We start from the raw sequence: 15,023 nt of genomic DNA on the forward strand, positions 1-15,023 counted from the left end.
GTTATTGAAGCCAATGCTAATTCATATGTAGCCCTGTGTGCAGGTACTTGCATAGACTTTGTTCCTTTTGGTCTCTTGTAGTGAATTCTGGTGTTTTCATCCCAGCTTCCTTTAAGCTTGTTCAGAGAGCTGTGGTGAAATTGGATGATACAACACTGGGCAGTGTTATTCATATGACTTGTTTGTGTTCATCCTGAAAGGATGATTTAGTTTAGTTCTGTGGAGACTAAGCCTGTGCTTCAGGTTAGAATTGAAGCAAGACGTGAAAGTTTTTTATACAGTTCAGGATCCACAACAACCAATGAGAAGTGGGGGGCAAGGCACAGATAGAAGTGGATCCGACCTCTATTCACAATAGTGAGATTAGTCTTCCATGAGAAATAAAAATACACTCTACTGGCAAGAGAGGCAGTGTGTATGATCTGGAGCAAGTTGCTCAGGATAAAGATATACTTGCTTCCTGGGCTGATTTATTATTTATTGTGCATCTAGAGGCTATTTTCTGTAGAGCACGATCATAAATCTATGTGGTCATCAACTGGAGCAAATGTTCCCCAGCCTCCCTAGTGGGTGTTTTGTGAAAAAGATGGAGTATGTAGCTTTCATGTTGTGCAAAACTCCCATGTCCTTTTGCAGTCTTTATAGGTGTGCTATGTTCAGTGGATCATACAGCAGAGGGGGGAAAGTGTGTGTGAGAAAGTGAGTGACTACCTTTTAAAGTTACTCTTCCTTGTGAAATTATTATCTATGGCACTATTCAAAGCTGCCCAAAGAGCATGTGCTGAAACAAAATGCCCAAAGCCAGGAGAGCAAATAAACAACTTTATTGCTTCCCCAAACCATCTTTCCTTTTAAGTGCATGTTTGACTGCTGTGTTCTCAGTGTTCTTACTGAAAAGTGCTGCTGTGGGTTTGGTGGTTTGGGTTCCCTTCCTTCCTGGAAGTGTCTTTGCACCTGACCTGGTCTGGTCTGAGGCAAATGTCCCTAACTGCTTGGCTGTCTGGGTCATGGTGTCTCTCATTTCTCCTGTATTGCTCATCTCTCTAGCTATTCCTGTTTGTCTCCATTTGTCAGTCATTGCCACTTCTTTTCTATAATGCTCAGAACATCCTTGCAGTCATGAGTCATGCATGCACACACACTTGTACACAAGCTTAAAAGCAGCAACATTTAAATTGACCCGAGGAAGTAAATAGGAATTAATATTACAATGGTGCTAAAAAAAATTCATTTCTGGGCAATAAAAGGTGAGTTTATCTGATATCTACTGGCCTCAGTAGCAATCTAGTATAACTGAGGCTAGAGGAAATAATGCCTTTAAATTTTTGTCCCATTACCCCCACAAGTAAGTATCCTGGTGTGTGCTGCTGGACTACAACTCCCATCATCCCCAACAATTGAACATGCTGGCTGGAGTTAATAAGAAATAGATTCCAACAGCATCTGGAGGGCAATCAGTGCAACAACCCTGGTAAAAAACTATTCTCATGCATTCTTGAGACAAGTATGAAATGATCTGCTTTCATATCTTCTCCTATCAAAAATTAGGCTGCTGCTTGGCCAAAACATCCAGGTGAAAGAATAATAAAACAACTGAAATCAGACAAAACAATAACATAGCAAATAAAATCACCAATAAATCCAGCAATAAAGTGAGAAATGGCAGAAATTAAGTATCCATTAGTAGTCAAGTACGGGAATATCTTCACCGGGCATCAAAAAGACAATGAGAGTTGGTGCCAGCAAAGTGTCCCTGGGAAGTGTATTCCACATTACACGGGTGAATTCACTGGGAAAGCCCTGTCTTCCCTATCACCACTCACCACACTTCTGGCAGCACTCAGAGCAGAGCCTCTTAACAATGGGGCAGGTTCATTTTAGATACTCCGTTCCCTGGCCTCAGGGATCTTCCCTCCACAGCCCTCAAATAGGTAGGTGTGCTTAAGTGCTAGCTAGTTAATTAATTACAAAATAAATAAATAAAGTTAAAGGTGATATATAAATTTATTGATAAAGAGAGCTGGAAAAACCCCAGAACTAAGCGCTGTGGGTTAAACCACAGAGCCTAGGGCTTGCCGATCAGAAGGTCAGTAGTTCAAATCCCTGCAACGGGGTGAGCTCCCGTTGCTCGGTCCCAGCTCCTGCCCACCTAGCAGTTCGAAAGCACATCAAAGTGCAAGTAGATAAATAGGTACCGCTCCGGTGGGAAGGTAAACGGCGTTTCTGTGCACTGCTCTGGTTTGCCAGAAGCGGCTTAGTCATGCTGGCCACATGACCCGGAAGCTGCACACCGGCTCCCTCGGCCAATAAAGCAAGATGAGCGCTGCAACCCCAGAGTCGGTCATGACTGGACCTAATGGTCAGGGGTCCCTTTACCTTTAAGTGCTCAGTGGCCTGAGCTAGAGTATATTTACTCTCTCTGAGTTCAGCACAACTTGCATCCTGATAACTTTGGAATGTATCCAACTAAGTCATACTCAAGGAAGAGCCATTTAAATCAATGGATTTAAGTTAGTCAAGTCCATTGCTTTTAATGAGTCTGCTCTTAGAATGACTTTGTTGGGTACAGCCCTGCACTTAAAGTGTAATGCTACATGTCTAATCAGAAGTAAGTCCCACTGAGTTCAGTGGGGCTTACTCCCAGGTAAGAGTTTGCAGTCTTAGGAGTTGTGGCCTTAGTCTTATTTAAGAGATTTTGTTGATGAATGGAGGGGAAACAAGACATTTCTGGTCCCACATTTGCAATGATGATGGGGAGACCTGCAAAGCTCAGAGAACAAGGCAACTGATACCCAACACACAAAAGGCAAGGATCAGTTACAGCCGGACTGCAATAGTTGAAAAACTATTTTATCAAGGGGAAAGTGTTTATCCTTTTTGTAAAAAGAGATGAATTTTGGTGTGCTGTAGAATGACATTTTCTTCCAAGCCATTTTTACCAAGGTGCATAAAAAGGTTTTTTTCGCAATAAGATGGCAACCATGCCAACCTTTACAGCTGCCTTTCATCCAACCTGCCTATCTGTTTTTGCACACATTCTATATCTGCACCCTTCATTTAGTCCTCATCCTCTGTGGGCTGCAACCGCATGTTATGTTTTCATTTGTACAGCTCAGCTTTATACCTCATTTGTCTTAAAATGCTGACCATTCTTACAGGAACTTCCTTCTCCACGCAGGCTCTGCTGCTTTCCTAGAGGCAGGAAGAGGAAGGTGCACATCTTTACTCCCAGCCATTTTCTCCTGAGAGCTAAGGGTGGAGCCTAAAGCCCTCATTCACCTGCTCTGAGCTACTAGATCTAACTCTCATTTAGAATAATAGAATTGTAGAGTTCAAAGGGACCAGGAGAGTCATCTAGTCAACTTCCCTGTAATGAAGAATCTTTTGCCCAACATGTGGCTCAAAACCATGATCCTAAGATCATGTGATACTGACTGAGCTGCACATCATGATACAGCCATCCAGGGTATCATGCTGGAAAATGCCATGTCACTCATTTATTGGAGCAGCTGATTTCTTGGGGCAAAGAGTGCACACTTAAACACCTGGATGCAGTTTCTTTGGCCCTCCCGGTGTTGCAGCTTCCTTTGGGTCAGGCACAGAAAACTTGTGGACCTCCAGATGTTGTTGGACTCGAGGTTCTATAAGTTGTAGTCAGCATGGCCAGTGGTTGATGAGAGTCCAACAACATCTAAAGGGCCACAGGTTCCCCATCCCTTCTTCGTACCCAACTGATGCTCAGTGGAGCATGCATGTGCTTTAGAAGAGTTGTGAGTCATTGTTGGGTGTACTGTGACAGTGCTGGATCCATTTCCCTGTTGCATTGAAGCTATGCATGACTGTCTTTCCGATCCATACCATGTCTGTTGTGGCTGGTGCTTAGGCATCGGGTGTGGGTGGAACAAAGGGTGCCATCATATGTTAATGCTTCTCCTGGTTGGCAACTGTCATTTCTTTGCAGGCAACCCACCTGGCCACGCTAAAAAAGCCCTGAAGCAGCGGTTCCTCAAGCTGCTGCCCTGCTGCCGTCAGCCCAAATCCATCCCCTCAATCAGCGAAAGCAAGTGACACTTTATCCCTCTCTGTGTGTCTTCTCTGTTCTGTGACATCATTAACTCCCAGGAGCAGGGGAAGTGGGAGAAGGGATTCCTTCTGTATAGTATTTATATAAAATACTTGTATGCCACTTTTCTCAAACACCAATCCAAAGCAGTGTATTATAAAAGGACTGTGAGAGTGATGTAGGCAGGGACAAAAGGGAATAGAGGAGACAAAATGTAGGCTCTCTGCCTCAAGCCGCTAATTGTATATGGCTGCTTTGTGGATGAACTTGTGTCTGGAATAGCTGTCTTCTCCAGCTTTCTACTCCAGTTGACAGAGCTCAAAATGAATAGGAAGACAAAGGACAGCAAGGTGGGGATTTTGTCCTAGAACACTGGAGAGGGCAGGTTGTATGTGGAGGCAATATATGCAGCCATCATGACAACAGCCGATGCATCTCATTGATTGATTACTTATAATAGTGTGTTTGGGTTGAGTTTGTGTGTGGTTCCAATTAAAACCTGCTTCTGCCTCAGTCAATGCCTCTGTCACTTATTTGATGCTGTTAAGAGTTTGGTTTCCTTGATTATGGTGAATGGGCCTGACATTATGAATTTGCCTACCTAGCAACTAACATGTTTTTGAATCCAAAGCAGCATTAGTGGTTCTGCTGCTTTTCATAAGAATTTTTCTACTTCCATTATCTCTGCTTGTATATCAGTAAGTCAACAGAAAATACAAAAATGCCACAAGCATTTCTTTCTTCCAAAGGAAAGTAAACCTGGTAGTACTGACCCTGGTCTTCTCAATGTGCATTGAAGTGAGGAGTGCATAACACTGTTCACAGCCTGTGTCCATGGAAGATGGTGTAAATCAACTCTTATCTCTGGTTCCTATCCAAATTGATCTGAATTTAATACTTATCGTTTCCCTTGATGCAGTATTGGGAGGGGGGTATTAATGCATTTCACAAACAGGGCTCTATCCTGAATTGACCAAAGCTCTCTAAACCTCCTCTAGGCCAGGATGATACTGCAGCACTTGATTTCTGGCTGTAATCCAGGTGTGAGATCTTGCATCTAAAGGTAGTTCCACAGAGTACATGCACATGAGATGGGTCTATTTGTGCCAATGCAGGGTGGGAAAGGAAATTCAACACCTCACTTTGAAAAAAATTAATTCAAGGAATGCAGGTGGGATGCTTTGGTTCTGTCCATGCTATACTTTTGAAGCTCTTTCTTTTCTTGCAGACAGTGTAGAAGATGAGTTTGAGCTCTCCACTGTTTGTCATCGGCCCGAGGGCCTGGATCAGCTGCAGGAGCAAACCAAGTTCACCCGCAAGGAGCTGCAGGTCTTGTACCGAGGCTTCAAGAATGTGAGTTGGAAAGAAACTCCCCTTGCTGCTGGTGCACTTACAAGCTTGCTTGGGGGCCATTTATTTTCCCTATACTAGGCTTTAAAAAAAACAAGTACAAAACTTTTGGATAGAAAGAAAGAGACTATCATTTTCCATATTGTTGAAGAGAGCATATTTTAAAACATCCACTCACTACACATCAAATTTGCAATTTGTAACTTACTCACAGTCACAAAAACTGTAACTATAATGAAATCCTCTTTTGTGACTATAGGCAGGCACTTCTAACACACTGCCCAGCCAAAGTGCTTCCCATTACTCAGGAACAAAGATGGAGCGTCAGACTTCTTGTATGGCTCCAGTAAGCGCGCTCTCTCTCTCTCTCTCTCTCTCTCTCTCTCTCTCACACACACACACACACACACACACACACACATATTTCCCCCTTAAGAGCAGCACACACCACTAATTCTCATATAAATGAAATTGCACCAGCACTTCGACATGGGGTGGCATGCTTCTTTCTGCTTTTGAACCACTCATCCCTGCTAGGCCAGTAATGGATGCCTCCAAAGCACAGAGGGATTTTCTTTGTGATGTTTGGATGCCAGAAGAATCCAGCTACATGCTATGACTTCCTCTGAGCCTGGGGAGGCACCCTACACAATAGCCCCCTCTTGCTATATCTTACTGGCTACATTCTGCACTCTGATTGGAATTTCTTCCTATATTATCTCAAGTGTAACCACCAGTAGATAATAAGGTAATGCTGCTTTCTGCTTTCAGAAGCATTTGTTTTACTTACGTGCTTACACACACACACACACAGAGAGAGAGAGAGAGAGAGAGAGAGAGAGCCGTGTACAGTGGGATCACCTGCAGCCTGAGAGACACTGCTCAAGTTTTCCCCTAGGAGGTGATCTGCTTTCTGTCATTGGTTATGAGAGTCAGCTCCTCAAAGTCCTCTTTGATGACACACCTCACCACACTGGCCCTACCCTGGCATATTGTTTAGACTAGCTCTTCCAAGGTGAACTTGTCTGCACTTTTCCATTTGACAGGAGTGCCCTAGTGGCATTGTTAATGAAGACAGCTTCAAGCAGATCTACTCACAATTCTTCCCACAGGGAGGTGAGTGCCACTCCCAGCTGAGATCTTTTGGAGGAACTGGGAGGCCAGATAAGGACAGTGAGTGGCTTGGCGGCTGCTAGAAATAATTTGGGATATATTCTTGAGGGCCTTGGCACAGTCATCTTCAGCTGCCCATAGCTTCCCTGCCTGCTGTGCCAAGCACAGCTTCTTGCCCAAGAGAACGGTCCATGACACATCTTTGTAGTTAAATATGGCTTCCTCTTTGCTCAATTTTAAACAGGCTTTTAAGACCATTTTACTTGAGCAGGCTTTTCTTGTTAAGTGCCAGGACTGTTCTTTATCATGATAATATGTTTTTATTTGTAAGCTGCCTTGAGTATACTATATTAGAGAAGGGCAGACAATAAATATTGCCATAAATAAATAAGATATCTATGTCTAAGGGGAAGCAACAATAATTTCCTGGCACTTGATAAAGTATTTTCAAAAGCTGCAGCTATAGTCACTTTCTCTGGTTGTTCTCTGCCTGCGATTCGGTTGGTTTGTTGACATCTGGTAAAAGGCCTCCTAATCATTTACTGTGATGCACTTCTTTTCAGATTCCAGTACATATGCAACTTTCCTTTTCAACGCATTTGACACCGACCATGATGGCTCAGTCAGTTTTGAGGTAAGATTCTACATGCAGTTATTTTTGTTGTTGTTTAGTCGTTTAGTTGTGTCCGACTTTTCGTGACCCCATGGACCAGAGCATGCCAGGCACTCCTGTCTTCCACTGCCTCCCGCAGTTTGGTCAGACTCATGTTTGTAGCTTCGAGAACACTGTCCAACCATCTCGTCCTCTGTCGTCCCCTTCTCCTTGTGCCCTCCATCTTTCCCAACATCAGGGTCTTTTCCAGGGAGTCTTCTCTTCTCATAAGGTGGCCAAAGTATTGGAGTCTCAGCTTCAGAATCTGTCCTGCCAGTGAGCACTCAGGGCTGATTTCCTTAAAAATGGATAGGTTTGATCCTCTTGCAGTCCATGGGACTCTCAAGAGTCTCCTCCAGCACCATAATTCAAAAGCATCAATTCTTCGGCAATCAGCCTTCTTTATGGTCCAGCTCTCACTTCCATACATCACTACTGGAAAAACCATAGCTTTAACTATACGGACCTTTGTTGGCAAGGTGCTGTCTCTGCTTTTTAAGATGCTGTCTAGGTTTGTCATTGCTTTTCTCCCAAGAAGCAGGCATCTTTTAATTCCGTGGTATGTTATTTATAGAGCAACTTTTATAACAAACCTTGACTGGGTGTTTCACAGAATAAAAACAGTGCTTCTAGCATTGCAAACAAGCCCACAAAAAGCAGGCTTACAATATTGTTTCTCCAGCAGCCCACAGCATTTCTAAGCAGAGAAGGGCACTTCCCTCTTCTTACAGCCTACTTGGTTTCTATACTGAGTGCAAGAGAGAGATGGAACACACAGTCCCTCCACCACTGCTCACCTGTGTGCAGTTTTTCAGGTGTTTAAATTGTGTACTTTTATCACTCTCTTGCCTATTGATTTTCCCAAAAGTTTTGTGAACTTTCATTTGTGTGTATTTATATTTGTCTCCTCTCAAGTACACTCTGTAGATCTTTTTACTTCAAGATTCAAACCCCGGAAGCTTAGGGCGGGTAGCAATAAGTTAAAAAATATAAAGTAATTATGTACTAGATATCTGAAACTTCCTCAGTCTACACACTTAAATAAAGCCAATGGAATGGCTGCCCTAATGGAAACAAATTTAAATGAATGAATGAATAAATGTTATGCTGACAGATTGCCTGAGAATACTTCACCATTTTCTCTTGTTCTAATTTCAAATTCTGTTGTCAAAAAATAATCATGAAGGTTGAAGCAGGAAGATCAGCAGGAAAGCTCTTAAGTCAATGTTGTTGGGATTCCAGTTCTGATCAGCCCCAGGCAGCTTGGCCAATGGGATGGGATGATAGGAGTTGTAGTCCAGCAGCATTTGGAGAGTCATAGGCTCCCCACAATCAGATTCTCAGTAATTCTTTCCCCAGGTGGGTTTTTTTTTACTCTGTGAGTTGCTCTTTGCAGTTTGTTGCCATTGGGTCCCCTCCACATCCCAGAATCTGCTTTGCTTAAATCTCAAGCCTTCATGGCACTTGAGCTAGACTTGATTGTTTCTTCACCCCACCCCAGCCTTTTTCTTTTTCATTCCCCTGCAGGATTTTGTGGCTGGCTTATCCATTATTCTACGTGGTACTATAGATGATCGGCTCAACTGGGCCTTCAACCTCTATGACCTGAACAAAGATGGCTGTATCACCAAAGAGGTACATATAGAGGGAGATGGAGTCAATGGTACCAGAAGATACTGGGCTCTCCTGCTTGTTGTCCACTTTCTTAGGAATCTCCTTCAGCCCACAATCAAGTTCTGATTTCTGCTTGCCATTCTTTTTGTGCTCTTGTCTTGCAGGAAATGCTGGACATAATGAAATCCATTTACGACATGATGGGCAAATACACTTACCCAGCCATGCGAGAAGAAGCACCTCAGGAGCATGTGGAAAGCTTTTTCCAGGTGAGCCTTGAGTCAGGACATTTCCATGGGTGAAGAAGACCCAGTGAAATTAATGAACATAACTAAGGACCATTCATTTCAATGGGTCTGCTCTGAGTAAAATTACTACCCCATGTCAGCATCCTGCAGTTCTACAAAACCTTCCCATCCCTGGTAGTTGAGCGAGTGGGTTATTTTAATCAAGATATTTGGATTTGCCCTCTTCCTAGAAAAGCCTTTCCATCTTGGCACTTTCCAGACATTTTGGATTCCAACTCCCACCATACCTGCCCAGCGTAACCAATAGCCAGGGATAATGGGAGTTGTAGTTCAACACATTTGGAATGCAAATGTGTGCATTTGGGTACAGAGTCAACACAGAGTAGAAAACTCAACACAGGGTTTTGTCAGAACTTTAAGCTTTCCCAATGGCCACTCTTCCTTCCTCTTTCCAGTAGAGGCAGCATCTCCCATCTCTTACTGTTACAATCATAATAGTGGACCTGTTTGCAGCACCAGCCCACTGCTGTTTCCTTGAATGCTTGCAAGATGTCATTAGTGAGGTAGGGGGCCATTCTCTGCCAGAAATCCCTTGAAGCTACCTAGAAGCTGACCGGTTCCCTGACCAGGTCTGCCTCAAGGATGTCCTTCCTGGTTGTGGGTATTGTAGTGTGCCTGAAGCTGCTCCTAGGAAACATGTTACCTTGCCTTTAATTCTCATATCCCTGGTTGTTGCATTTCAGAAAATGGATCGGAACAAGGATGGAGTGGTGACTATTGAGGAATTCATTGAGTCCTGCCAGAAGGTAGCATACCCCCATTAGAGAAGGGTGGGAATATTGCATTACTGTCAGTGGGTACAGACCACTGCTATTTTTCTGCCACGCATAAAAAGGGGGTGGGGGTTGAAAAGGTCCTTTACACCCCCTATACGTTTTGGGGGGGCAGAGGGAGTCAAAGCTGATAATTAGTTCTAGGACTTCTTACTTATTCTAACTTGTCCTCTTTTCTTTGGCAGGATGAAAACATCATGAGTTCCATGAAGCTCTTTGACAATGTGATCTAGCGGGCCACTCCTGGAGCCCAGACCTTCACACACACTCCTGGGGCTTCTCTTCTTGGTGTATCCCTCTGAGGCATTCTTCTCTTGGCTGTATGGACAAAGCAGCCCCTTGTCCATGCTGGACCGGGAGACATTTCTGGAGACCATGTATTCGAGATGCAACTGGGGGAAAGTCCCTGCAATGGAAACCACGGGGGTGGGAGGGAGCCTTTGGCTGGGTTGGACCAAGGCCCAGCAGGGGGAACAGCCTGACATCCACAAGCACTTCCTCTGGGCATTGAAAAGAAAAAAAAAACCCGGATCAACCTGCTGCCTCCCCTTGGAAGCTGCACTGCCCTGTCACCAAGTAGTATGCCCACCCTTTGGGGCCTTCCAAATCACAGCAACCCCTGACCCTTCACTGGGGTTCCAAGCAGGTTTCACACCACCAAATGGCAGTGCAACAGCTGATTGCCAAGGACTTTCAAAGGATTTTGTGTGTGTGCAATCTTACCCACTGCCTATAAGGAGTGGACTCCATCTAATTTGCCCCAAGACTCTCACTGCAATACCCTGAGGCTTCCAGTTGGGAGATAAATTTCCCAGTGTCAAGGTAACTTGCAATCCTGGCACTAAACTCTGGGGGAGAGCTGAGGCAAAGAAATAGAGAGTGAGTGGGATTTTGCTTTGTGGTTTCTTTCCTTTGCATCCTGAACAGGGAATGAAAACTGTGAGCCACTCACGAGAGGCAGGTACAACACAACCTTTAGCTTTCATTTACAGATCAGGAGGGAGGGGTGAATTATGCTTGGATTCCCATGGCAAGAAAGTACACTAAGCTTGATCAGAGCTTTTCCTTGCATCCCGCCCCCTATAAACTGTCATGAAAACAGGGGTAGAAGTGGTGAGGACATGTCACTAGAAACGTTTAAGTGAGGACGGAATCTCTGGTCTCACTGGGCAGGGTCTCTATGCGGCCTGAGATAATGATAATACTATCTGTTACGCAGCTCCAACAACTGAGGGCCATACAGAAAGTAGGTGTCAAGAGCTCAGACATCCTTCAATGAGAAGAAACTCAGGGTTCAGCTAAGGTTTACAAGTGACAGTCTGGCATCAGCCAAGGGTATGCTTTGTCCTTGAACTAAGTTCACTGAAAGATAAAAACATGACATAGCTCCTTGACTTACAGTGATCATGGTGAATGGAAAGGGCATGTGTGAGAGTAGATAAAAGAAAATCCTAGGGATCACATTAGAGGGTGGGGAGAGCTTTGCTTTTTCTTCCCTGTGCCAACTATCTCTTTAGCTGCTGCTCATCTCTCTGTGATGCTTACCCGCTTTTCATATTTTATTACAAATAAGCCCTTGGGTCATTCAGAAGCAGAAACAGTAGAGGCAACCAGCATCTTCAGAGTGTTTATGAATCTCCAACAGAGTGCCAGGTTCTGAACAGAGCACAGCAGCAACACTGTACCTGTGTAGAGGGCTTACAGATCACACTAGCTGGCCAGGACAAGGATACTGTAATGGGTCAGAGATTCATAATGAGCAGCGGGAGTGGACTAGCCAGGGGAGCTGAAAATGTAGGTCTTGTGGAAGGGCTTAAATTGGAATAAGCTGTTTGATGCATGGAGGAAAGAGTGGCATGGCAATATAGGAGACGAAAACTGATGAAAGAGGAGTTGTGCAAACTGCAGAGGCCAACATGGAAAATAAACAAAGACAAAGAAAGAGAAACTGCCTGTAACAGAGATATTAAGGGCTTAAGAAGAACTACAATCTTGAAGCTGATTCTAGTATGAAAAGACCACTCAGATTAAGGCAAAGTATAGGAAAGAGACAAGAATGATACTGAATAGGTTTGGGGGTTTTTTGGCCACACAAACAGGTACTATATCCCAATGAAGGCAGAAAAGTGAGCGAAGAGTTAGCGAGCCAGAGGCTGAGGTACTCAACAGCAGGCAATATCTAGATGGCAGAGATGAGCACCCTCTATCCTGGCCCTGCCTAGCATCCCCTTCTACCAATGTTCTTAATATCTTACCCACAGCCCTAGTTTTATCCCAGCACTTAACTCCGCTCAGGCTCATCTCAGTTATTGTTCCTGCATCCTAACAACCAACCCTATACTTTAGCTCCCATCTCAGACGACAGTTGCAATCTTGAGTAAGCACTTAGGTACTTGGCAGTCTAGAGCAAGATTCAAAGACCCACAGGAATGAGTTTCTTTGTTCTGTGGTCTGAAAGTGGAATGTATCATTCAAGAGTGTGTGAAGGACAGGAATTGGAACTGGCCAGCTCAGGATTTTTAGCTATGCAACAGACTTCCATGTGCACTGGAGCCCAGCTTTGGCTCTTCTCCTTCCTGAAGCTGCCATTTCAGTTCTTGCCAACCCATCATGCCAGCGCTTAAGGGTCCCTCTTTGTGTAGTTCAGACATGTTTTCTGCTAAGGGTCACAGCTGGGATCAAATCTTGGAGATTGGAAACAGTTTGGCATCTACATGGTGGTTATTTTTATTTAAATTTGTACAATGCCTGGACCCATAACCACACTATGTTTTTTAAAGTTCCTTTACCTTGGATTAGCTTCTCTTCCCCATGCCTCAAAATGATTTTAACAATCCCATCCCTGTATAACCCTCCCCAAGCCTGTCCCTTCCACACATGCATTCTCTTCAATGAAACAATTTCTAATCACAAACATCCTCCTACCATCTTGCACTCCCATCTTCCATCCAAGAAAGCCTGTTTCTGTGCACAACACAACAGTTTCCTTTCTCCTGCATCTCTCCCATCCTCATTCCTCACCGGTACCATCCTATCTGGCTTATCTCAAACTTAAGGGTTTACACTAGTATTTCTTACCCCTTAAGGCCTATAGGAGAAGCTGGAGGGGGGGGGAGGGGAAGAGAAGAGTCACACCCTCCGTGGCTATTCATAACCAGTCAGAATAGTATAGTAGTGCTCTGCTACCCTGCAATTGCTCACAGGGCAGCTTCCAGTATAAAAGTTGCCTACTGTGGTATATGTGTATGTCTGACATCAGAGCATGTTCTAATTGCCATCCTGAAATCATTGATATGGCCATAATGTGTATGGTAGATCACTTTCCCTTGTACAGAAAATTCCCATGCTACCATTGCTAGGAATATCTTGTGGTGATGTAGAAACTTCACACACATCTGGGGAAATCCACACTTTATGGTCACTGCATGAAGCAGCCATAATATTTAAACTGGCTCTGTTAGCTGTGGATGGGATGCAAGCCACATGGCTGACAGCTGGCCACTGCTGAGGGAACTACCCTCATCAAAGATGAACCTGGCTGGTATGCAAAGTTAACACTACCCTTATAACACCGCCACTTCCAAGTGTGTCTAAAGTAGCCCTGTGCTTTTCCTGATGGGTCTTTATGTTGGAAGTGATTGTCTAGCAAAGGGGTCTGCAACCTTTAAGACAAAAAGAGCCACTTGGACCGAAGAAAAAAAACCTGGGAGCCGCAAAACCATTGCGACATTTAAAACAGTGGGGAGTGTCGCGGCACACAATGCGCCTCCTCCCCTCGCTAGTATCCGCCCTGGAGCCGCGGCAAAGGTGTAAAAGAGCCACATGCGGCTCCGGAGCCGTGGGTTGCAGACCCCTGGTCTAGCAGAAGTGATTGTCTCACTTTACTAAGAACCCAGAGTTGTTCTTCAAGAACAGAGGTGACAATTCAAAGGCCTTCCTGGTTACAAGCAAGTCAGGGTGGAAAGTGCTGTAATCAGAACTGGGAATCACAATTAGTCCAGACTCAAGACTATCCTGCTCTCAGATACAGGCTGGCTTCTGGGGCTGCATTTTCAAGAAGGGCCAGGAGCATAGTTCCTCATATTGTCAGCTACCAAATAAAGATGGGTGTTGGTGAGCCCAAGTAAATTATAAAAGGAGGTGCTTTATACCGTGTTAGGCCAATGGTCCATCCAGCCTGATACGGTCTGTCTTTTCCAGGTTTAGGCAGAATTCCTTGCTTCCAGAGATAGCTGCATTCAAGATTAGTCTTCAAAATGCAGCTGTGGCCCACTCCCATGAAATGTTGATAGCCTTTCCCACTTTTCACTGTGTCTGTTAACAGATACAGCCATAGGTCCATTAGAAACTATGGTGGGGAGTTGAGAGTAAAGAAACACCACATAGATTACGTACCTCCCCATACACAGTGATCTTCCACCAGCCCAGCCCGGCCCAGATATACTCACCTTTAAAAAGGGCTTTTATTCCCTTTCTGACAAAGTACTTCACTATTCCAGGGGATTTTGCAGTTGAGAAGTATGTCTTAGGCTGCATACTCAACATCCCTTCTAATACAGAGAATTTGTCCTTCTGACACCCTTTAACTAAACTGTCACATTTGTAGTAAGGGTGGTCAGAGTGAGAAGATGGTGAATTTACCCACCATCATTCTTTTAATGCATGTTTATGGGTAAAGTGGCGATTTCAATCTAATTAAGAGAGCATTACAGAAACCAGGTTATTCTAAAAGAATAAACATAAAGTAGGAGGACATGACCTTTTCATTCAGCGTTACATTGGTTCTATTTAGAATCATTCTCTGATTTTGCAAAGCCCATATCCTGACCCATCACTCATATCTTTGCAGATTGTTCTTTTGTTTGAAACATCTTCATCCTGTCTGTTGATACTCCTAACCTGATGGCAATCCCTATGTGGGTGGGGCTACTGCTCCACTCCTCACCTATACGCCAGTTGCATATTTCTACCTGTGCTCTCACTACAATCACTAAATCAGGGCCAGATGGCCCATTCCCACTGCACTAGTGGGGCACATTGATCTCTGCTATCAGCTTTGCATTTTCAACTCTGTATATTTTGTATAATAATAAAGATCAAGTATGACAATAAAATGCAACCACAATGGCTATGCACAAACACCACAGCCT

General features: G+C 44.2%; 1 protein-coding gene across 5 annotated transcripts in view; it reads left to right on the forward strand.

The window, feature by feature from the left end:
* The window catches only part of KCNIP2 (potassium voltage-gated channel interacting protein 2), a 106,507-nt gene extending 93,006 nt beyond the window's left edge, over positions 1-13,501 (forward strand). For 3 of the 5 annotated variants that reach the window (XM_082223466.1, XM_082223465.1, XM_082223464.1), the window contains exons 2-8: positions 5,292-5,416; positions 6,460-6,529; positions 7,090-7,160; positions 8,706-8,813; positions 8,957-9,061; positions 9,784-9,846; positions 10,059-13,501. In XM_082223466.1, the coding sequence (XP_082079592.1) occupies positions 5,292-5,416; positions 6,460-6,529; positions 7,090-7,160; positions 8,706-8,813; positions 8,957-9,061; positions 9,784-9,846; positions 10,059-10,106 (590 nt within the window). In that variant the 3' untranslated portion in view covers positions 10,107-13,501. Of the gene's footprint in view, positions 1-3,961; positions 4,065-5,291; positions 5,417-6,459; positions 6,530-7,089; positions 7,161-8,705; positions 8,814-8,956; positions 9,062-9,783; positions 9,847-10,058 lie in introns of all 5 variants that reach the window. The other 2 variants (XM_082223463.1, XM_082223467.1) reach the window with 1 other exon arrangement.
* Positions 13,502-15,023: the final 1,522 nt, after the last annotated feature.

Source organism: Podarcis vaucheri (assembly GCF_965113315.1).
Source record: "Podarcis vaucheri genome assembly, chromosome: 5".
In the NCBI taxonomy this organism is placed as follows: domain Eukaryota; kingdom Metazoa; phylum Chordata; class Lepidosauria; order Squamata; family Lacertidae; genus Podarcis; species Podarcis vaucheri.